The sequence below is a fragment of the Haliotis asinina genome, chromosome 5 (genome assembly GCF_037392515.1).
Source record: "Haliotis asinina isolate JCU_RB_2024 chromosome 5, JCU_Hal_asi_v2, whole genome shotgun sequence".
NCBI classification, from domain to species: domain Eukaryota; kingdom Metazoa; phylum Mollusca; class Gastropoda; order Lepetellida; family Haliotidae; genus Haliotis; species Haliotis asinina.
In genome coordinates, this window is record NC_090284.1 from 29,522,116 (window position 1) to 29,548,247 (window position 26,132).

Below are 26,132 nucleotides of genomic sequence, written 5' to 3' on the forward strand. Positions count from 1 at the left end.
ACACAGCCCACTTTCAAAACAACTGCAGCGATATCGGTGTCTGACTAAAGACTGAGAATCCCTATTTAGTGCATGAGCACTGTATCGCTCATAGGGTAGCACTTGCATCACAGGATGCTGCAAAGTCAGCAAAACATGTGGCAGAGTATCGTACCACATTGAACGAAATTCATAAACTCTATGAGTACAGTGCCACTCGATATGATAGATGGCGGGAACTCTCAAAAGTGCTAGATGATTCAAAATTTTCTACTGTCAAACAACCCACAACAGTCCGTTGGTTGTCTCTTGGTAGAGCAGTCAAGTCAGTGAAATTAAATTGGCCAGCTTTGGTCATGGAAATTTAGGAAAAACAGTGTTTGTGTAAACTTATTAAAAAAACTGAAAACATACAGATTTAAAGGAATGACATATATGCCAATCATGGAAAAATTGGTGACGATTTTCCAGAAGGATAATATAAATCTTGCTCTGATTCGTCCAAAGGTGATTTCTACTATCGAGTGTTTGGGACGTTTACTAAATAAAACTGGTGAAAATGAAGAATTTGTGAAGACTAATATTAAAGACGGAGTGTTTCGTGGCATTAAACTGACTTCTGCAGATGATCGTTCAGTTCAGACTGTCAACAAGGAAAGGAAGGACTCTATAGAGGAACTGGTCAGCTGTTTCAGAAAGAGGTTTCCTGATAACTCTTTGGATGTTTTGGACTCCCTTGATCAAGTCTTGAACCCCATGCATTACCCCAAGGATCAAAAAGAACTGCTCAAGTATGGAATCTCTCAATGTGATACTTAAACACTACGGCATGCCGATTGGCCATGGAAAATGATGATGTCACTCCTGTTATTGACACAGATTACACGAGAAGGGATTTCCCACAGTTTAAGCATGTCCTTTCTGGTAATGGTGTCACTTCACTAGAAAAGGGCTGTGAAATTGTAATCAAGGATTTTTCTGATGTATTTCCTGATTTGGTTGCACTTGCAGAACTATTACAGATAATTCCAGTAACAAGTGTGCCAGCTGAACGAGGATTTAGCTTACAACACAGGATCCACACCACCAGATGTAATCGACTGTCCCAGCACAGATTGAACAATTTGATGATGTTAAATTGGCACACTCGGACACACCCTTTTTCAAACGCTGTGAAGTTATTCAGAGCAAACAAAAACAGGAAGTTTTAAAGACATTTAGCGTAGCTTCGCAGCATTTACAAGACAGTCGCAGAGTTGTAGCACTTCATCAGCATGTGATATACACGCTAATACTGAAAGGTAAGTTATAATCCTAACTGTGCCATTTTAATAAGCTCCAAGGTAACATTGTAGTTAACAGCCTGTGCAGTAGGTTTAATTAAATAATCTGTCCCAGTTTCCATTCACATCTATTCTGCATGCTCTCTCACAAGGTAGCCCATTTTGCTTTTGCTCAAACATTTCTCACGCACCCTTCCTCAATACAGCACAATTTCAGGGGGTTGGGGGTGGGGGGGGGCAATGGTACAGGACGCCAAGGTTGTCATATGTATGATGTATATTAAGTTTTCTGTGTACAGTGTACAGTTTGCAGGACCTGTTCTGTAACTCTTGTGATTCAATTCTTTATTCTTTTTGTAATAAACAGGTGTGGTAGGCTTGGTGCCGACGGGACTAAACTCCAAATTGGCTTAAAAAGGGGGATACTTGGCTTCTGCTTTTACAGTGGCAGCCCAAACCTTCCTGCCTGCTGTCTCCGCGGGAGAAAGTACGAAAGTTTCCAATGCCTTATCAGCCTGTTTTTCCTGCCTGATGTCTCCGCGGGAGGAAGTACAAAAGTTTCAATGCCTAAAAGCTAAAATATATATCTGGTCCCGTCGGCGCCATCCACACCGCGCTCACTTTCATCCACACATTCTGGTTGTGTAGTCTTTCATTGGAGTTACATAGGGTTCCTAAGGTACGTTCATCAGCTTCATCCCAGGTAGCATGGCATCATTGGTCCAATGCTGGTATTACTGCCACGAGTTACGCTTGTGCCAGCAACGGGGCTCACAGAATTGGCTTCGCACTGGGCCACCGCCGGGGAGCCACTGTCTCTCAGCCACCAGCTGTACCAGCAGATTCCCAGCACTGACCCATGTGTTCTAAATTTACCCTCTTTATCAGTTCATCTGCCCGGAGCTACTTTTAGTTGTGAAACTTGAAGATTAACTTACAAATATATCTAAAAAGCCCTTGTCCAGTTTCACACAATCAGAGCACAAGTGTTTTTGTGAATGATAAAAGTTTATAGTCTAATTATAATTTAATAGAAACTACAAACAATGGAAACATTTGAAACGAACATTTGCTGCAGACTGTCAACTGAAGAATTTCTTCTTAGAGCGGTATCTTACACCAGTGTTCACTCTTGCACTTGTTCGAGGATTTACAGATTTCAAGTCCCTTTTCCATGTGATATACCAGGATCATTTAAAAAAACGGTATAGTTTACCATATTTTCAAGGTTTTAAAATATATATAAACAGGTTACTAAAGGATAAATGGGTTATTTGGAAATGGTTGTAATTTGATACGTAAGTGCCACTGAGTTAAACGTGGCCATCCTCACGATTTACTGCAGCATTTCATTTCGGTACTATACTTGTCACTATTCTCTGTAATCAGAAATACATACGCTTCTCGATCAGTACCACATTTGGTAACAACTGCATACTTGACTGACTGGGATTGTTAAAATTTCAAATTATATTATGAAAAGAAAGTGTTTGAAACATACAAACTTGATACAGTGAAATTTTCATTTTTGAGATTAAGCATTAATCAAAACTGAAAGGAGCCTCAGAGGTAAGGCAATCTAGAATTGTCAAACTTGTAACTTTATTTATCTAGCCTCATGTAAGAATGTCGAGTTTTGATTGGTCCACGTGACACTGATAAAATACCATGTACATCCATCACGATCCGCCACCGGGAGTATAAAAGTCGTATACTCCCACTGCGAGAGTCATATCACCCCGCTACGTTTCGGTGACTACGCGAAGTGAGAAAAGCGTGCATCGACAAGCCTTTAGTAACATGCGGTGCATTGAGGTTAAACGATCAGCTGATGTCAACATGGCAGCAAGTCGATTCGATGCGTGTTGTTTTGTTTTGATTTAGTGAAAACATTCAGCTAGATAAATGCGTTATCACATTGTGTTGAGGGAAATATGGGGTTTTATCAGTCCCTCGTAAGGTTGTATTCCCTCATAAGGTTGTATAATACAACCTTACTCGGGACTGATAAAACCCTGTATTTCCCTCAAAACGATGTGATAACTTGTAATATGACAATACACAATAATATATATATCAAAATGTTTAATGAAATTAGAGAATCATTAATTTGATACAGCAGCTTTATTTACTTTTACGTCCAATTTCAATTTCCATTTCAGAAGCAGCACGGAAGAACCCCACGTACATGACGGCGTCTGATTGCGAACTGGAAAGCCTCACAAAACTGCGACTGCAGCTGCGACAAACGTACAATAAATGACTCCATCATCAATAACTGTGTTCCACAGGAGATATCACTTGTATGAGATCGTGTGTCAGCTCCTGGGAGACATCATTTTGACAGTAGATTTTGTACAGTGCCCTGTCAATGAACTTGATGACGTCATAATGCTATGGCATCACTGCACTGCAAGTCTAATGGTAATACAGTTTTGAGAGTGTTACATTTTTCACTGAAAAGTAATGAAGCATGATTTTTGATGATGCATAGAATCTCAGTTCATTACATATTATTATAAAAGAGAGAATTAAAGTTAAGAAGATACATTGAATTATTTTATTTTCTGTTTTCAACTGCATAGATTCAACTATTTACAACATACACACATTTTAGTACTATTGAATTGCATATCTTAAGACAATTCGTCGATATTTGTTACAGTTCTATTTTTTGTAAGATATATCATGATATGTGAACACATGTTCCGTTTCATAAACTTTTATTTTTTTAAACATTCTTGTTCAGAAACCTTAGAATTTAACTTTCAGTTGGTAATTACAGTGTTTTAAAGTGTTTTTACGGTATCTTTACAAATGCCGATCGGTACAATCACAAGAGATGGATGGTTGAGAAAACCAAGATACGATTTCTTTGCCTTAGTCAATGAAGGATCATATATGTAGATTAAAAAGCCAGGATGATATGATTGGGAAAAGACTGGCTACAGATTGGCACGCCATCATTGGGCCAATGATGGGCCAGTATTGGCTACATGTTGGCCTGCCATCATTGGGCCAATGCTGGGCCAATGTTGATAATCAGCATTGGCCCCATGCTGAATGCCAGCACTGGCCCTTATTTTGTTTACAGCAGTGGCCTAATGCTGGCCCAATACTGCCATGTTACCTGGGATATTACCTAAGATAAAGGTCTGCATATAATGTATAAAGGTATGGTCATTTTATTTTTAATTCAATTTTTATCAAGTTCAGGTTATTGTATAGTACTGTTGAAAATGGTAATGTACCGTAAAAAACATTGCTGATGGTACACTGTACCGGTGGTTTGAAAAGTTAGTGGAAACACTGAATAAATACATACATTAAATATAAAAAGCACCCAGACGTATGGCATATGAAACACTTAAATCACAGAATATCACAACAGTACAATAAAATAGGAGAAAACAATCACTCAGAAGTTATAACCACGCTGATGCACACATGCACACAATCATGCACTCTCTCATCTGCAAACTCTCTCATGCATACACGCAATCAATCACTCACAAACATTACCAATCAGGTAATCACGTACTAACAAACTATATTACTGGCTCACTTTTCGGTTTACTCCCATAAGAACAAGATCACGGAGGTTTACTCTCTATCACATATTCATTAATAAATTTCTTCGCTTCCACATAAGCTGACTTTAAACATCCTAAATTGTTGTCAGGTAAGTCATTCACTTCTTCCATATTTGAATTACAGTGTTGTTTATACGGGATGTTACTTTTCTTATTATCAGTTTACTAATGTAGCTTTAATCCGAAATATTACTGTATAATATTATATGAATAACATAACATCTAAGTTGACTTATGGCATAAATATAATCATTTCAAATAAAGTGGAGCATTTTGACAACCACCTTGGGCAATCTGACTAAAAATCTGGGGCATTTGGCCAACTTTACTGAGGCATTTTGTAGCTGGGGCAATTTGAATGGCAACCAAAACATATACATTGTCTTGTGTATAGATAAGAGCATTAATATACACAACGTCGGGCATATAGCCACAGAACTTCAAATGTGACAGATGAATGACTGAATGTAACATGCAAAATAATTGGCTGAATGTGTTCTTATTATCCAGTGGGAATCCCTGCTGCTTCAGCTATCATGAAAACAACTTCCTGGCTCAGTTCTGCTCGACTTTCCATGTGGATCATCTTTATTTTCGTAAGTTTACAATTTGGGCCAGAAGAAACATTAAACTTTTATTTTTTGAGCAGGAAGAATTCATTATTATTTTTTTATCTAATTCTTGAAGAAACATGACCAGCTGATCTGTTAAACAAGAAATGAAATTGATCTCGCCTTAGGGAGGATACCTACACCTGATTAGTTGCTTTTATACGAACTAAAGCCACAGTTAGGAGATCCCATTCCTCCTTAACCTTATATTCTAGTTCTGAAGTAAAGTGTGCATCCTGGAGAAAATATGTAATAGCTTTTATTCTTCTTAATATTTTGAATAACAGTCTTTTTTCCTTCCTGTTTAATCCTTGGCAGTTGGAACACATTACTTTCAATCCTCTTGTCATGATCTATAGATACGTGTTATGTTTCCTATGGGTACTTGGATGATCGAATATCGGTACCTGTGTGGACTCATTGTTTGTTGTGTACTTTGTACAACTGTGTTTTTCACTGTATGAGGTAAGAACATGTAGAGAAGAAATGATGGGCTTTGATAATGCAGAAGACAAACTTGGCAGTTTATTCAGAGTGTAGTTTGGACTTTTTAGTTTTTGGTTTAATATGTAAGAACAATGTTAAGTATTTGTTCATTAACTCCTCTAAAGTCACTTCAGTAAGTGCTAGTTTAACATGTGACATACAGGAGTTTTTCATCTGAGTATAAAACATCCCTGAAAGCAAAAGGTGGCAGTTGGCAAAAAGATTTTTGCTTGAGCACAGTTTCATGAAAGAATACCTAGGACTCTTTTGAAATATGGTCTGATAAACAAAATACTAAAGTCAAACTTACTGCTGTGGAAACTGCAAAAACATCACTTCTTTTGGTTTTCTTTAAAACTTCAGGGCTAACATTGAGCAAGCAAAGCCCCATTTTGCTACCCATAATATTCAAAGTACATGTATATATGATGGGACACATGTGATATGTTATAGGTTAAGGCTGGTTTGTTTTCTAAATTCAAAACAACCTGCTTAAATAGACTATCATTCTACTTCACTCATCTTCACTGCTACCAAATAATTATGTGACATAGAATTGATATACTGTGTATGAAAATCTACTTACCATCAATGAGCCTACAAGGACTTCATGAGTGCGATCAAGCTGGGTGACACATCCACGCATACTTTGCAAAATGAGGACAAGGTCCCTTGCCTGTAAACAAGATGTCTCACTCAAACAATGTTCTGGTTTTCTTTCTGCTTTTTTAACAGGAAAGCAAATACACTTCAAATAATAACCCAATTCTGTTATCACAAGATTATGTGTTTGGATCAAAAGAAAACAATATTAAGAAATTAAGTCAGACCCACAACCACAGAATATTTGGGAATCCTGATTACAGGAAAGGGAATTGTCCTTATGCTAACATGCATCATGCACAGGACATTTTGAACATATTAATTAATATTCACGATTATTCCCACCACTTTTCCAGCTTGTCCACATGACTTTCCACTACCGGGGTTACACTTATGTCGTACACAATGTCTTTCAGAAAGTAGTTAAATGTTAAATGCAACTAATGCAATATTTAGGATAACACTTTCTCAGAAAAGGACAGAATCTGATACTCTATGACCAGGGCTTAATTCAAAGGTCACATGCACCCCAAAAATCAAACATAATTTAAACAAAGTTATCTCTTGTTCATGATATACAAAATGCATTGGTGATTGTGAAGAAACAAATATACAAAATTATAAGCGTATAATCGCAAATCAAAAGCGCAATAGTTTGTACTTTGGTTTACCTCCATCAAATCGAAAGAGCCACGATGCAGAACCCAGTCTGAGCCAGTGGGTGTGCACTTATGTGTGAAGACGCCTTGTCATTGGCCAACGGTTCATTTGCCGATACGCTTAGCAGGCTCTTTCTTTAATGGCTTATAAGTCTGATAGGCTTTAATTTCAAATTGTATGTAGTCAGTGATTGAAGTTGTGCACTGCATATTGTCATTAGCAGACAGGCAGGCAGACATATAGATGTCAATAAACCAGACATTGAGTTTTCACTGTGACAAGAGTCTTCTTATCACAATCACAATAATTTTTATGTGACGAGTAGATTGCATGTATTTACTTGTTTGTGTACACAAACAAGAACAGACTACTGCTCACCTCCTACACCAGGCAGACATACTGTTTCAAGCTACGCAAACCTGCTCACTGCACATGTGTTAAGAGTGCAGTGAAACATAGCTGTTGAAACCACTTTTTCCCCCAGCACTGAAGGAAAATTAGTGAATCGTTTATGGAAGCAATCATGGCTGAGACAGTCTGAAAATGTATTGATCTGAATCTTCACTAGGAGTATCAGAATGTACCAGAATGTATATTTACGGAGAAAGTGTATTCTAAAATATGTGTTTTCCAGTTTGTTTGTTAGTTGTTAAGTGCTGCATTCAGCAATATTTAAGCTATATGGCAGCAGTATGTAAGCACTGAGTCTGCACCAAACAATCTAGTGATCAATAGCATGAGCATTGACCTACGCAATTGGAATACAATGACCTGTAAATATCTGGGAATATAAATTTTAGGATTTTAGGACTACTATTGCTTCAGTTTACCAAGACTGGTCCCCTATAAAAGACATCGAGGATACTAAACGACCTTCCATGTAATACCATTTTTAAACGAGTTAATGATTTGATATCAAACAAGTGAATGCGAGTCTGATACTAAATCTTTAACAAGTTGTTGAAAAATAGTATTTCACGGAAGCAAGTTTAGTATTCTGTTTATTACTCGCCAACATAAATTAACAGAAACTGCCACAAAATGGCCTACAATGTGAGGACTCTCAGCTTTCCACGAGTCAAGCAAGGTCAAGTAAAATTGCAACATTGCCATTCGCATTGTTATGTTACAACTTTGAACCATTCTGACATCATACATAACGCGGTATTACACTAGTGTAATATTGCCGTAAAAATATCATACTGCAGTATCTGTAATGGGCGAGTACTAAATTTGGTTACAAACTGCTATGACGAGAGATAACAAAGAAACACAGCTGGTTAGGATGACAGTTTACTGGCCACTGTCACTATCCACTGTCACTATATGTCAAGGTTGCATCTCATCATGTATTCCACACTAGTAATTATGATGGTCAGATCGAGACAATGTATGTCATATGTCCATTCATTACATCTTCCCCTACCCTGAAGAAATATTTCAAACAATACCCAAACAACAAAGTGATACTATTCTTATAATAGAAGTATATGCTTTGAAGCATTACAGATGCAACTAAACCTCCACTTTCTCTTTAAAATTAACTTAAAACAGTCACTTCATCCAACTATCACTGTTATGGCTCATCTGAAAAAAACATCAGCAGACTATTGTCAGTGACTTTGTTTGGTAAAAGTCAGGACTCTTACTCTTCTGGAGTGATCTCCTAAGACTAGGAGATGAAGTAGCAGTAGCTGTATCCACACTGTCAGCTCTAGAGGTCGACAACATGGTAGTAGTTAGGATAATTAATGGCTGTGATGTAACAGGTAATTCAGACCTGTCAGCAGAATAAACATAAGTATGATCTACATGGCATGTTATTAAATTACCCTTCTCAATATGGATGACAGGCGCAAAACACCAAAAGGCAATCTGGTATACTGAAACAACCTTTGCGAGTGTTGATAACCACATATTTTCTGGAGTCTTTATTTAGAACAGGCTGCAGTGAGCATGACTCATGTCAAGTTTAGTAAACTTTTCACCTCCAGCTTACTTGCTGTACAGGACTTCTAAGGTAGGTATGGGATACTGTTCAAACTTGAATACTTTGTTTACAGTTAAACTGTATGCACCGCAAATTCTTCCTTTGCAATCAGGCTTCATGTTAGGCACTGAAAGGACATGCTTGAACTGTGGGAAATCCCTTCTCATGCAATCTGTGTCAATAACAGGAGTGACATCATCATTTTCCATGGCCAATCAGCATGCCGTAGTGTTTAAGTATCACATTGAGAGATTCCATACTCGAGCAGTTCTTTTTGATCCTTGGTGTAACGTGTGGGGTTCAAGACTTGATCAAGGGAGTCCAAAACATCCAAAGAGTTATCAGGAAACCTCTTTCTGAGACAGCTGACCAGTTCCTCTATAAAGTCCTTCCTTTCCTTGTTGACAGCCTGAACTGAACGATCATCTGCAGAAGTCAGTTTAATGCCACGAAACACTCCGTCTTTAATATTAGTCTTCACAAATTCTTCATTTTCACCAGTTTTATTCGGTAAATGTCCCAAACTTTCAATAGTAGAAATCACCTTTGGACGAATCAGAGCAAGATTTATATTATCCTTCTGGAAAATTGCCACCAATTTTTCCATCATTGGCAGAACGTCAGACCTATGTCATTCCTTTAAATTTGTATGTTTTCAGTTTTTTTTTATTGAGTTTACACAAACACTGTTTTTCCTTAATTTCCATGACCAAAGCTGGCCAATTTAATTTCACTGACTTGACTGCTCTACCAAGAGATAACCAATGGACTGTTGTGGGTTGTTTGACAGTAGAAAATTTTGAATCATCTAGCACTTTTGAGAGTTCCCGCTGTCTATCATATCGAGTGGCACTGTACTCATAGAGTTAATGAATTTCGTTCAATGTGGTACGATACTCTGCCCCATGTTTTGCTGACTTTGTAGCATCCTGTGATGCAAGCGCTACCCTATGAGCGATACAGTGCACATGCACTAAATAGGGATTCTCAGTCTTCAGTAAGACACCGACACCACTTTGTTTTCCAGTCATTACGCTAGCCCCATCGGGGTCCAATCCAAGTAATTTGGACATAAGAACGTCCCATTCATTCATGATGTCTCGCGTTTTCTCCACAATGCATTCAGCTGTACCACTATCGACACTGTAATTTCCTAAAAATATCATCTCATATTTTCCAGCATTCACAATGCACAGAAACAGAAAAAGCTTTTTCTCTACAGTCACATTCACTGTTTCATCCATAAGTTTAAAGAAATGACCTCGTGAAATTTTCCGTTTCAGTTCATCAGCCATAGACATAACAAGTGCATCTTCCACTTGGTCAATAGAGACTGAATCAGAATAGATTATGCCAGACATGGATGAACATCCATTTTGTCACTGCAAATCTACAAGGCTGCTAAACTTTGCTGTAGGCATGTTTTCCTGCGCCATATATAACACAGTTTGCATCATTACTATCAAACATTTATCATTTTTGTCTTTCACAGCAGAAACATGTGCATTCATTGCTGTCTTGTGGGACATGGATACAACAGCCTCATGATGACCATCGCTGTCACAGTGATCTTTCAAAGCTGATTTTTGTAAATTGATGCACCCCTGAGTAAATACATTCAGTTTACCAGCTGTTTCACATATTGTGCAAAACATAAGAAGTCTCCCTTTCTGATCGTTTCCAGTACATAACCAGCGAAATTCGTGAAACCAGTCATCATTAAATAGCTTCTATCTCTTCTTATCATGGTGACAGGTTGAATCTTTTTCGCCATCTTTGATATTACTACTGTCACCTTCTTCACTTTCACTAGCCTTACGTTTCGGCAAGTGAGACTGACCCCTACCAAAAAAAGATGACAGTGTCGTCTGCTTACAAGTTGCCATTTTGACATGTGGTTTGAAAGCCAGTCGTAACCACTCGAATCTTTCCTCCAGACAGAGAGGTCACGAGTTGTTGCCAATCGCTTTCTCAGCGAATCAGAATCATGGAACATCGGCAAGTCAATGCTACTTTGGTTATTTCTATATATAGATCAGGGATTTCCATTAATTTTCTACGTGCTGAAAAGTCAACAAACGAGACCCCAAAGTCAGATGATTTTATTGCTCAGCACGTTTTTATAGTATTATAGCCAACTAACTGAATATGAGTTTTACCGGTGGTCTGGAGACCAAACATATGGACGGATCGCACAAATGCACCATGTTTCGCAGCTCACCGAGAAGCATTCCTTTTCACGTGTGAGCAGACCACGTGATCTTGACCACGTGGGACACTGACGAATCGATCAGTGTGTTGTACAGGATTGTTTGAGTAAGGTGACTGTTCGTCACGATTTTATTAGCTTGTGCAGGTAGGATGCAGTTATATAGTTAAATAGAATTTGAACAGACAGTTCATCAAATTAGAAGCAGCCCATATGTAGCTGTAACAGTGCAGTAATCTTGGAATACTAATAGAGAGTATAGATAATAGAATTTAAAGTTTCATATTAAGTTTCTTTCCCCATTATAAGAGATTCATGTTTAGTTCCCCATGTTTGTTGGTTAGATTTCATAAATTTACAGCCAAGAGAATCATGTTTTGTTCCCCAAATAGTACATAACGACACATAACTTTTCAATTCCACTGCGCATCAATGTAGCAGAGCATGGTTTTCTGTTTCATTCGTTAGAACCAATAGAAATAGAACTTATTTGACATTAAGACAGATAGAAAGCTTCCACCCAATTATGGCGGAAACTGAAACACATAGCCAGCCTAGAGCAACAACTTCGATTACTAGTTGTCTGTCGGCGACAGACAAATGTGTCCGTGTGTTCGCGTTAAAACAAAAAAAGGCAACAGCCAAATCGAGTTGTACCAAAGCTCGGAATAAACCCGTTTCTTTGATAGAAAGTGATGATCAACCATTACAGGTAAGGGATAGCATAGATCACGTGAATCAGCTTTTTGTGAAAGCAATAGATGTTATGCTCAAACTTTCAAAGGTTTATGTTAAACTGGACGATCGTGAGAACGTTAACAAGTTGGATCATGAACTTAGTAGAGGAAGAAAACAACACAGTTTTTGAATCTGTAGAGAGATATTTACAAAGTAGATCTGAATCTAGCAGATCAGAACAAAGCTCTCTTTCCGGTAGGTGGTTGCATAGGCTTTTCAACGAGGGTGTCCAGCAACAAAGTGTTGTGTCTCGGCGACAGTCTCGTGTTGGATTTAGGCAGCAATCTGAGGAAGCTGCCCATGAACGTTTGATATCTAAAGGACCTAACCAAGGTAAGGATAAGCTACCGCTGCATGTTAGTGAAAGTTGAAACAGCACGCTCAGGTAAGTCTGATAATCAAGCCATAGGGAACAATATGTGGAAACAGTTAAAGCGTGTTTCCATACCTGTCTTTTCTGGTGGCGTGAAAACCTACCAAAGCTGGAAGGCTGCCTTTATGACTTGCATTGATCAGTCCCCAGCTACATCTGAGAATAAGTTGTTGCAATTACACCAGTATCTGTCGGGGGAAGCCTTGAAATCAATTCAGTCTTTAGGTCATAGTTCAGCAGCTTATGATGTTGCTCTGGAACGTCTTGAAAGGAAATTTGGTGGGAAATGGCGACAGATTGCAATCCAAAATGAGGAAATTAGTAATTTTAAGCCAATCCATGAGGGTCATGTTGAGGATCTGTAGAAATTTGCTGATATTTTGGATGTTGCAGTCGCAAACATCAGAGAATCAGATTGGGTAGAGGAGTTGGGAAACCTAAGATAAAAATGAACTCAGTGTTGATTCTACTTGCAGCAACCAAGAGAAAAATAAAGTGGAACCACAGGTTTTTGAGCAAGTGGTTAAAATGGGTCATGATGAAGAGCACACACAGTCTAAAACACATGATCAAACCGAAATATCTCATGCAACAATACCACCAGTGTCAAATAAGTGTCTTTGCACTGTTCCCGTGGTACTAAAGAACGGAACGAAGAGCATAACAGTAAATGCTTTGCTTGATGATGCAAGCACAAAGTCGTACATCAATGTGGACATTGCAGCAGTTGGGATTACAGGGTGAACCACAAAAGATCTTTGTAAATGTTCTTAACGGTCACACAGAAATGACACAAAACCAGTAGAATTCAGGCTTGAAAGCATCAGTGGTGATTTAGGTATCCAGAAGTCTGCAATGACAACAAATGCTGTGACTTGCAATTTGCAAGTGATAGATTGGCAAAAGCATAGTCGCAAATGGGCACATTTGCAAAATATTCCATTCCCAAAAGTAGCTAAGCCTTACATGGTCGATTTGCTTATTGGTGTTGATCAGTTAGATTTGCATCTGTCCTGTAGAGAAGTAACTGGACATCCAGGTGATCCAGTTGCAAGACTTACTCCACTCGGATGGACTTGCATTGGATGCTTGTCTGATCAAGGTAAGTTTGAACAAAGTAACTTTGTTAGCTCATTCTTCATAGACAACAGAGATGATCTGAGAAGTAGATGAAGGAAATATAACATCATCTCAAATAAAGCATGATGATGAAGGGGTTTTACAAACAACACATGAAACACTCACACATAAAGATGGCAGATATGAAATAGGCATACCTTGGAATGAAAATGTTCATTTGCTGACTGACAACTATGATATGGCTGGTAAACGTCTGAACAGAACTGAAAAGCTGTCTAAACATCCAGAGATAGCCAAGGCTTATGATGACATCATTTCCGAGTACTTATCAAAAGGATACATTCGCAAAGTTCCACAAGATGAACCAATTAGTGAAACAAAATGGTATCTTCCTCACTTTCCCATTTTACATCCTGACAGGAATACCACAAAGGTTCGTATTGTGTTCGATGCATCAGCTAAACATGAAGACCTCTCTTTAAATGATGCGATACATGCAGGACCTAAGTTGCAAAGGGAGCTGTTTGATGTTCTGATGCACTTCAGAAGGTAGTGTATCCGGTGGCAATTATTTGTGACATGGCTGAAATGTTCCTTCAGATCAGTATGTCACCAGATGATCGACCTTATCATAGATACCTGTGGAGGTCAATGGATATAACAAGAACTCATGAGGTGTACGAGTTCTGCAGGGTTGTGTTTGGAGTTACATCCTCTCTATTCTTGGCCCAGTTTGTGACACAGGAACATGCACGAGTTCACATGAAAGAATATCCACTAGCTGCAGAAACTGTCATCAAATCAACATATATGGACAATAGCATGACTTCAGTTGAAGAAGTGGAAAAGGGTATAGAACTCTATGCACAGCTGAAGGAACTATGGTCTAGAGCAGGAATGCATGCAAGAAAGTGGATGTCAAATTGCCTTGAGGTTTTAGATGGCATACCTGAGAAGGATAGGGTGAATGAGGTTGATCTCAACAGAGGACATTTGCCTTCAGTCAAAACTCTTGGCCTATTGTGGATAGCCACAAGTGATTGTTTTACATTTAGGGTAAACTTTCCCATCACTTATGAGAAGATATCAAAAAGGGTTTTCCTGAGATATGTTGCCAGGCTTTTTGATCCTTTAGGATTTATGGCACCATTCATTGTTACTGCGAAAGTGATCCTGCAAGAGATGTGGATGGCAGGACTTGATTGGGATCATAAGGTAGATGGGGTCTTAAGAGATCGGATAGTGCAATGGCTGAGAGACGTGAGTGGTCTAGAATCAGTGAAAATTCCCAGGTGTTTGTGCAGTCATAAAGATATGACTTCTCTGACTTCGCACACTTTTGTTGATGCCTCGCAAATAGCATATGGAGCAATTGTGTATGCAGTGAGGGTGTACCCAAATGGAGACAAATTGAGCAGAATGGTAGCATCTAAAAGCAGAGTTGCACCACTGAAAGCTGTCAGCATGCCCAGACTGGAGCTTATGGCAGCTATCCTAGGTCTGAGATTGGCATTGAATATCACAAATCCACTTGATGTTGACATTAGGCAGGTTGTCTTCTGGTCAGACAACATGAACGTGCTATGCTGGATTAGAAATAACAGCAGAATATTCAAACCTTTCGTTGCCAACAGGGTGGGTGAAATTCATGATGTTACAAGTCCGTCACAGTGGAGATATATACTTAGTGAGGAAAATCCTGCTGATTTGATTAGTCGAGGTGCCACAGCTCAACAGTTGGTTACTTGTTCATTGTGGTCATCAGGGCTGTCTTACTTGCTGAGAGATGAGAGTGACTGGCCAGAAACTATGCCGAAGTCATCAAAAGAGGATGACCTGAAAGAGATGAAAAGAAATAAGCTTCAGGCAGCAAGTTTTCTTACTGTGCCGTGTGCCTCATGGCGACTGGAACCCTCTCGATTCACCTTGTGGAGAAGACTCACATGCGTGAATGCATGGGTTCACAGGTTTCTGCACAATTGTCTAGCATCAAAAGATGATAAACTCGAAGGAGAATTATCTCCAGATGAGATATGTGACGCTCAGCACCAAATCATCATGAATATGCAGACAGAATGTTTTCCCAGAGAATATTCAGCATTGACTTCCAGAGAGCCATTACCTCCAGGGTCGAAAATCCTGAACCTTCATCCCCAGATGGATGACAATGGACTGATGAGGTTGAAAGGACGCTTGGAATATGCTGAATATTTGCCACATGATACTAAATTTCCAATCATTTTGCCAAAGAACAGCTGGGTGACGATGCTTATTATCAAACATTATCATGATGAAGGTAAGCATATTGCTGGAACAAACCAAATATTAGTTTCGCTTTCTATGAACTACTGGATAATTTCTGGCAGGGAAGCAATTCGGTCATGGGAGTCGAAATGTGCAAGGTGCCATTTAAATAAGACAAGGCCAGTTCAACAGATTATGGCGCCCTTGCCCAAGATGAGAATGGGAGGTTCACTTTGAGCCTTTACACAGAGTGGAGTAGATTTCACTGGGCCTTTCCTGACCATTCAAGGTAGAAGAAAACAAAGACAGGAGCGTTACCTCTGTCTGTTTACATGCTTGTCTACTAGAGCTGTACATTTGGAAATGGCCAATGGCTTGGATACGGACTCTTTACTGAATGCCTATTATAAAATGGTAAGCAGAAGAGGTCTTCCTGATCTGGTAGTATCTGACAACGGAACCAACTTTGTTGGTTCTGTTAAAGAATTGAAAGAACTGTTCCTTCTCATTGATGAGAGTACAGTTAGATATTCACTTGCAAACAAAGGAATAAAATGGTGCTTCGATCCCCCTCATGCATCACATTTTGGAGGGGTGATTGAAACCATAATAAAGGCTGCAAAGCGTGCCATATTTGCTATTCTCAGTGGTGGAGATGTCACAGATGAAGAGCTGATGACAGCTTTCACTGGAGCAGAGACGCTTATCAACTCTCGCCACTTAACTTACCAGTCGGCTCATCCTCATGACAGTACACCTCTCACACCAAATCACTTCTTACACGGACAGGTGGGTGGGGTGTTCGCACCTGACACAGTTGACACAACAGATTTCAACCTATGCAAACGGTGGAGAAGAGTTCAGGAGTTGGTGCGTCACTTTTGGTGCCCATGGATGAGGGAATGGTTACCAAGTCTCAACACTAGACGAAAGTGGTTCTCTCCTCATAGGGATCTTCAAGTTGGAGATGTTGTTTTAGTCATATCTCCTGATGCGCCTCGTGGAAACTGGCAACTTGGCAGAATACTAAAGATCTATCCATGGGAGGATGGCCATGTTCGTGTTGTTGATGTTAGAACTAAACAGGCAGTTTTGAAAAGACCAGCAAACAAAGTACAGTAATATTCGTTTATAATGAACTCAAAGGGACTGCTGTTTTCAGTTCGTTGTAAGCGAAGTTCGTTCTAAGCGATTCGGGAATGTTCGTGAACATTCGGAAATTACCAAGAATGGTCACCATGCCACTGGTTTGAGACAAGATCATGTTCTCACAGAAAATAAAATAAGACAAAAGCAACGAACATGTAATTGTCATGGATCATTCATTTCATCATCGATCATGTATTTTATTATGCATTTTTAACAAAATCGGTAATTTTGTGCTTCTGTGACGTCAGCCAATCATGAACTGACTTGCTGTCAACAGACGAGCTTTCTCCGTGTGTCATGGCTGAACATATCCTTCATCGCTTCTTAAATCTCTCTAACCACGACTGATTGGCCTTGAAATCTGTATGTCCAAGTCTGCTGTCATGTCAGTCTTGGACTTACCGCCTGCATCTACAGCTTGGATGATTTGGTATTTTATGTCGAGATCTAGAGCTTTACCTTTCCGTGACAAGCCCTTCCATGCTGACTTGAAAGAAAGACTTCCCAGATCGCTATTTATGCCTTGACAATGTCAACAAGATTCACAAGATTAAATTAAATAAATGATAACATTTCACAGGTAAGTTTATTTTATTATTCCCTTGATCCCCTGTGAGGAAGCCTGTTTGTTTTCACAAGCTAATTGGTGACACGTGAGATGACACGCAAGTGGATTCAGATCAGCTGTTCGTTATAAACACGTCAATTAGTGCGTGAAATAGCACAGAGGGCCCATCAATTTGTTCGTTGTAACAGATAATTCGTACTATCAGTGTTCGGTGTATACGGTAGTTAATTCATAACAACATATAGGAAAGCAGTCATGACTTCTGAATTTGTTCGTTGTAACTGGCAATTCGTTGTAAGCATGTACGTTATAAGTGAACTTTACTGTATGCCCATTAGAATGGGCATCTTTGAGTGAAACAAATAGCTTGGGTTAGTTTTTAGACAAACAAGTTTCAGTCTATGATTGACAGAGGTCAATCATGGAGGGAGGTATGGTCTGGAGACCAAACATATGGATGGATCGCACAAATGCACCATGTTTCGCAGCTCACCGAGAAGCCTTTTCACGTGATCTTGACCACGTGGGACACTGACGAATCGATCAGTGTGTTGTACAGGATTGTTCGAGTAAGGTGACTGTTCGTCACGATTTTATTAGCTTGTGCAGGTAGGATGCAGTTATATAGTTAAATAGAATTTGAACAGACAGTTCATCAAATTAGAAGCAGCCCATATGTAGCTGTAACAGTGCAGTAATCTTGGAATACTAATAGATAGTATAGATAATAGAATTTAAAGTTTCATATTAAGTTTCTTTCCCCATTATAAGAGATTCATGTTTAGTTCCCCATGTTTGTTGGTTAGATTATTTCATACATTTATAACCAAGAGAATCATGTTTTGTTCCCTAAATAGTACACAACAACACACAACTTTTCAATTCCACTGCACACCAACCAGTAAACGGAAACACTGATAATGATTTGTAACTATGATCATTTGTTAAACAATTTTTATGATAAGATGAATAAAATTCTGCAACTTAAATCTTCCATTGGCAAAGTAAAATTATGAGGATTCCCAATGTTAATTTCTCTGTATTCGGTTTCTGTATGTCCTAAAATTTCGTACCATTCCTCACATGTGCAATTAGTAGAGCTAAATTCAGGCATATTCAAATGTGCAGCCATCTTCAGAAACCTGAGTCTTCCCTGCTGGTGATTCACTGTACACAACACAGGAGTATGGTTGTGGTCTTGGTTTGGGTTATGTTTCACCCCAAAATATCAGTCAGCTAGTAGTTCATAGTTCTGTGGCCTACATATTCATTCAGCTGCACCCATCAGGTTAAAGGTCACCAGCTACACTGTCATCTGTAGTTAGTTTATACCCATCAGGGTATTGGTTGTCAGCTACACTGTCAACTGTACTTTGCTCATACCCATCAGGGTATTGGTTGTCAGCTACACTGTCATCTGTAGCTAGTTTATATCCATCAGGGTATTGGTTGTCAGCTACACTGTCATCTGTACTTTGCTCATACCCATCAGGGTATTGGTTGTCAGCTACACTGTCATCTGTAGCTAGTTTATACCCATCAGGGTATTGGTTGTCAGCTACACTGTCATCTGTACTTTGCTCATACCCATCAGGGTATTGGTTGTCAGCTACACTGTCATCTGTAGCTAGTTTATACCCATCAGGGTATTGGTTGTCAGCTACACGTCATCTGTACTTTGCTCATACCCATCAGGGTATTGGTTGTCAGCTACACGTCATCTGTACTTTGCTCATACCCATCAGGGTATTGGTTGTCAGCTACACTGTCATCTGTAGCTAGTTTATACCCATCAGGGTATTGGTTGTCAGCTACATTGTCATCTGTACTTTGCTCATACACATCAGGGTATTGGTTGTCAGCTACACGTCATCTGTACTTTGCTCATACCCATCAGGGTATTGGTTGTCAGCTACACTGTCATCTGTAGCTAGTTTATACCCATCAGGGTATTGGTTATCAGCTACACTGTCATCTGTAGCTAGTTTATACCCATCAGGGTATTGGTTGTCAGCTACACGGTCATCTGTAGCTAGTTTATACCCATCAGGGTATTGGTTGTCAGCTACACTGTCATCTGTACTTTGCTCATACCCATCAGGGTATTGGTTGTCAGCTACACTGTCATCTGTAGCTAGTTTATACCCATCAGGGTATTGGTTGTCAGCTACACGTCATCTGTACTTTGCTCATACCCATCAGGGTATTGGTTGTCAGCTACACTGTCATCTGTAGCTAGTTTATACCCATCAGGGTATTGGTTGTCAGCTACACTGTCATCTGTAGCTAGTTTATACCCATCAGGGTATTGGTTGTCAGCTACACTGTCATCTGTACTTTGCTCATACCCATCAGGATATTGGTTGTCAGCTACACTGTCATCTGTAGCTAGTTTATACCCATCAGGGTATTGGTTGTCAGCTACACGTCATCTGTACTTTGCTCATACCCATCAGGGTATTGGTTGTCAGCTACACTGTCATCTGTAGCTAGTTTATACCCATCAGGGTATTGGTTGTCAGCTACACTGTCATCTGTACTTTGCTCATACCCATCAGGGTATTGGTTGTCAGCTACACTGTCATCTGTAGCTAGTTTATATCCATCAGGGTATTGGTTGTCAGCTACACGTCATCTGTACTTTGCTCATACCCATCAGGGTATTGGTTGTCAGCTACATTGTCATCTGTACTTTGCTCATACCCATTGGGGTATTGGTTGTCAGCTACACATTCATCTGTGCTTTGTTCATACCCATTGCGGTATTGGTTGTCAGCTACACTGTCTTCTGTACTTTGTTCATACCCGTTGGGGTATTGGTTGTCAGCTACACACATTCATCTGTACTTTGTTCATACCCGTTGCGGTATTGGTTGTCAGCTACACTGTCATCTGTAGCTAGTTTATACCCATCAGGGTATTGGTTGTCAGCTACACTGTCATCTGTACTTTGTTCATACCCGTTGCGGTATTGGTTGTCAGCTACACTGTCATCTGTACTTTGCTCATACCCACTGGGGTATTGGTTGTCAGCTACACATTCATCTGTGCTTTGTTCATACCCATTGCGGTATTGGTTGTCAGCTACACTGTCTTCTGTACTTTGCTCATACCCGTTGGGGTATTGGTTGTCAGCTACACACATTCATCTGTACTTTGTTCATACCCGTTGCGGTATTGGTTGTCAGCTACACGTCATCTGTACTTTGCTCATACCTGTTGGGGTATTAGTTGTCACCTACACAGTCATCTGTACATTGCTCATACCTGTTGGGGTATTGGTTGTCAGCTACACGTCATCTGTAGCTAGTTCATACCCATTGGGGCATTGGCTGTCAGCTACATGGTAATCTGTAACTAGTCTCTTTTTCAGACTTTCCATAGTGCTACGCTCAACAAAATCCCTACTGAAGGTAAAGAACTTTGATACTGTTGCTTTTGTTATCTTGTTTGTCCAACAAAAAGGGGTGATAAAATCATGTGTTTTGATGGATACCTGAATGTCTGAATATAAAATTTCAAATTCAGTTTGTTTGTATAAAATATCATCCTCAATATCTCCTGGGTATACGTTCCAGTCAATCTGCACCATACCCTGGATGCCTTTATGGTTCTCCCCGATAATTTTATTACCTCCCATGGCTGGATTTTCAATCAATCAGGCGTCTACACCGGAAAGTTGAGCATATAAAACACGACTCACGTATCATTTTCACAAAATTCACAGTCACACAGTGAACAAACCTTCATAGCTGCAACCACTATCTTTGTTGACACTGACAAGCTCAGTTGTAACAGCGAAATAGCAGCTGATTGGCTACTGTGAGAATGCAGAGCCCGCTAAGGGAAGTAACAAAATTATCAGGCAGAGCCATACACACATCCAGCAGATTGTGGAGATTTATTGGAATGTGTACCCTGGAGACTATCGAGGATATTTTAACATGGCATTCAAAATGTTTCTTTTGTAGCTTCTCTTGTTGAACATCCTATTCTGTCTCAACTGACACTTGCAGTAGCATAAAACATCCAAATCAAGTTCAGGAAACAGTGGTTTAAATCCATGAGAATATAGTTGTTCCTTTACCTCAATAGGCACATTGTTTTCCTTGGATGTAAACCAGTGAAAATGACTAAATCAGTCCCTTTAATTGAAGACAGGGTAACTTCTACCTAACCAGACCTCCGTATTACAAACCCTAAGATTCTTGCAGCATGTTAATTTCATGAAGCATTCACGAAATAAATCCATGTTCCAAAATTCTGAAGCAAATATTTTACTTACTTATTCGATTCTTTGGCACAAAGTCTTGCTTGTAAAATGTTTGAATAACTTGCACAATAACCACTGATACAGTTACTCTATAAGTACTACTTACATTCAGTTCAGTGAGAAATAGTTTGTTACCTGAAGTTTGGGATCGTTGAGAACTTCTATCAGGGCATCATACAGTTTGGTTTCACCCTGGAAAAACAACAGAAATATGTTATGTGGCAGAGATATTCATCAATGATGATATCAAGCATTGACACTAAGGTGACATAATCCCCCACCACAAATTATCAAAACAAACTTAAAAAGTGATGAAAGTGAAGCTCATAGTTTAAGATAGTTAAATGTCAACAAACACATGACCAGTCAACCTCTCTTGAAATCTTGCTCTGTAGTTCAAACATACAAATATTTTCAAGACTCACTTTCACCTTGGCATGAATGTCATGGTGTATGAAATATTCCAAAGGATAACATGCTGAAACCTTCAAAGTGTCACTGTGACCTTGAAAATTATGTGAAGGTTACCAAAATCAGCTGGGCCCTGCACCTTCCCTTAATAAAACTTGGTGAATATGAAGAAAATCCGGTGAATGGTTCTCAAGATATCTCGCTGACAAGGGTAAAACATTAAAGTCCTCTTGTGACATTGAAATGATTGTCAAGGTCACCTAATCTGAATTGGATCTTTATTACATTGTGATAACCATAGGTACCAAATATGAAAAGAATCTCATTAACAGTCATTAAGATATTCCAATCCAGATGGAGCCTAATATTTTATCCCCTGCCTCATGCCAATCCCGCAATAGGGGATAGCAATCGGTATGAAAAGTGGATGAATTGACTATGTTTGACCATCTGATGGATCTCGCACAAGAAGAGCGGACGAGTCTATTGTATCGTAAGGAGCATGCCCCCTGTTGTTTTTAGCACTCCTTTACACTCTGTTCTGAATGACTAGTGTCCATATGAGAAATGGGCATATGATTAATGGGCTACAACCACTGGGGCATATGGGTACTGTTTCTCATCAGTATTATGGATATATGTGATGGCGTTTACTTATCTTTTGTTAATATACAACAACTACTGTATTCTAGTTAGCTGCTCTTTGAAAGACAGTGAAATATTACTGTTTAAGAAAGGACACAGATAGGAGGTACAGAAAGAAACTTTCTGGATAAAATGGTCTGCCCACACCCTCAACCTTTTGACACAGCCACTGTAAAGCTAAATGTGTGATTTGTGCCTATCAATGATTCAGTTTATGTCAAAATAGAAAGGCCTGGATTTAATGCTTGTATATATGGATATCTGAAATTCACTTCATGTGAAAAAAGGGGCGATGGGGTAACCTAGTGGTTAAAGAGTTTGATCGTCTCGCCAAAGATGCTTACACACAAGTGGCCCACTCTGGTCTCTCCGCACCATGACATTGTGGAAATGTTAAAAGTAACATAAAACTAAATTCACTCACTCATAATCATGTGATGAAAACAAAACATACCTGTGTCCAGTGATGCAGGACTAAAGACACATTGCACACTTCAGGAGTCATATCATATATGTTGGTGAAATTCCACAGTCTGCAAAAGAAAGATCACAGTCAAATCTTACAGTATTGTATATCAAAGCTGAAAAGATTTTGAACTCATCATTAAAAAACTCAAACACTTTAATAAACTTAAAATGAGAAAGCCCATATAGGACAGGTACAGAAACTTACATGAGAAGGTTGGTTTTCAGACCTTAGACATTGTGAAGGTTGGTATGAAGAGATAAGTTCTGATAGATGGCTTGCTGCTGTGCCATTCAATTCAAACAGGTAAAACAGTGGTAGGTAAAACACAAGATCTTGAAGTGGATCCAGGCTTCTATTGGTAGCCAGTGTAGGGACATCAATACCGGTGGTATGTGTCATCTTTTTGGTGCACAACTGACAATACAGGCTGCTCTATTCTGTACCTACTGGAGTCTGTTTGGCAGTTCCTGACTAAACCATAAGGCAGACTGTTGTTTTAGTCTTTTCGGGACATCATGAGCTGTTGGACTAGTGTCTTTGTTATGCTTTTGGTAAAAAGATAGTAGGTATAATACCAATGCTTCTTAGATGGAAGTAGCAGATCTGGCACACTTGATTAACTTGGGCTTCCACTGACAAGGGAGAATCAAAGGTGACACTCAGATTCTTTGCTCTGTCAGCAAAAGGTACAACATAGTCTCAAAGAGCCACTGATGTGATATTCAGACTGGGTCTGGGTCCAATGAGTAAGGCCTTTGTTTTTCAATCATTCAGTTTAATCTGTTTGAATACGTGCCAATTACAATCACAAATTATAGGGTGATCCCTATATCTGAAAACATCAATTCACATGTTTTCAAGTTATTGGTTGAACAAAAATTTTGCTTGTTTTTTCAAAATAAAATATAAGTAACAAGAGTAATGATAAAAATAATAATAAAACTGAGGGCTTTCTTAATGGTCCCTAAGACCACTCACTTCCCACTCATAACTGCCAAAATGGGATTCTAAATAAAAATAGTTGCATGAAATGTCAACTATGCAAGAGACTGCCCAACACCTTGTCAGTGGATGCCCTTCCTTGGCACAAGAAGCATATCTTGAATGATATCATGGCATGGTTCATTGCTTCGACTACCATCTCTGCCATGCCTGATGTCAGACTCCAGTTGTTCTCGGTGCACTTGGTTTGGTACCTCCTGACCTCTTGGCACAGGTCAGGAGAGTGCTTGTGTTCTGGAACGGGGAGATGAGTTGAGTTGGGCTTTACATCACATCAGCATTTTTCTTGCCATATGGTGATATGAGATGAAGTTTTCCAAATAGAACATTTGGTATCTCAACTGTTCAATACAGTGGCTGATCATCTGTAATCAATCGAATCATGAGATACCTGTCACAGAAGGTACAGGCGATGAGGTGTGGTAGGCATTGAGCGTTAGACACAAACAATAGGTAACATTGGAAACAAATAGTAGAAAGCTGAATTCTCCAGGAAAGCTTCAGAACATCAATGTTCTGTGCAAAATGCAAAGTTCTACCTTGCTCCATTTTCAAAATGGCAGTCGGTTTCAAGATGCTTGTGCTTTTGTTACTGGACGTCAAATATATTAACAAAATGTCCACTATGGTTGACACATTTTCGGCTGTTCTTGATCAACAGATGTAATATCCTCTCAAGAAAGAAAGAAAATATATTGAATCCATTGAATCCACATGTGATCTGCTGTCTGATAAGTAGTACTGGAAGTGTACTAATCAGTACTTAAGTGTTCTCATCAGTCATCAGTGGGACAAAAAAGTAGGAATTTCATGATAATTGTTCTTAAACCTGCAAGTAAATTTTATTTTTCAAAGACTTCAACAAATGAAGTAGATAAGATGTGTCATTTCCCGTATTTTCACACAAAAATCATTCCTTTATAAACATCACTTTGAAAGTCCTGCTGTTCAAACTTTTCAAGGACATACTATTTTAATGATGACAAGTTATAGATGCAGTTATACTGGGGTCTTTAAATGGACAAACCATAATATCTTTTCCTATTTACGAAAGATTTTCTGCTGCTGATCTATGCACCTGAGTGAACTTTATAGCGGTTTACAAGTGTTTAAAACTGCCAGAACAACATAAAACACAATATAATGACAGAAACAGGTGGAATTCCAACTTGTGAAAAAGACACTGCAACTGGAAGTTCGTGAAAAGGGTCTTCAAGGTCTTGTCTGAGAAAGTATATTGAGAGAAGATGATTACCAGTCATATTTCGAGGATAACGAGGCAAAATTACCATTTCCTGTCCATGAAGAATGCAGAACACACTATTTCATCACATGATATTTCAACTGAATTTGTATTTTTGATATGTTAGTGTAAGTCCATACCGAAAGGTATCAAAATCTGCAAGGTTTTGTTTTGTGTTACATGAAAGCTTTAACACTGATATAAACAGACTAATACAGTGAATGAAGTAAAAGATGGAAAATATGTCTCTATGCTTTGTTTTCATTTACGATCCTTTTAATGCAATAACAGAGAGAAACCTATGCATTCAGGTTATTGGTTTACCAAAAATTTGAGGAACGAATATAAATAAATACAGACAGGGTTCCCCTTAGACATTTCTATTTGGGGGTCAGGTTGACTCTCCAAAATTTTGGGGGTTGGGTGGGGGGTTTAGTCAAAATTAAACTTTGTGGGTCAAACAAATTACGAATCAGTTCGAAATCAGATATCATTTAAGTTACATTTAATACCTAGGAGTGAA

The 26,132-nt window shown here is 39.0% G+C and overlaps 1 protein-coding gene across 1 annotated transcript in view; it reads right to left on the minus strand.

Moving 5' to 3' along the window:
- LOC137283500 (RNA polymerase I-specific transcription initiation factor RRN3-like) overlaps positions 1–26,132 on the minus strand; it is a 302,356-nt gene that overhangs the window by 270,919 nt on the left and 5,305 nt on the right. The window contains exons 2-4 of the mRNA XM_067815033.1: positions 23,350–23,428; positions 21,975–22,031; positions 6,539–6,628 (exon numbers count right to left, since the gene is read on the minus strand). Coding sequence (XP_067671134.1) covers positions 6,539–6,628; positions 21,975–22,031; positions 23,350–23,400 — 198 coding nt within the window. The 5' untranslated portion in view covers positions 23,401–23,428. The remainder of the gene's footprint in view (positions 1–6,538; positions 6,629–21,974; positions 22,032–23,349; positions 23,429–26,132) is intronic.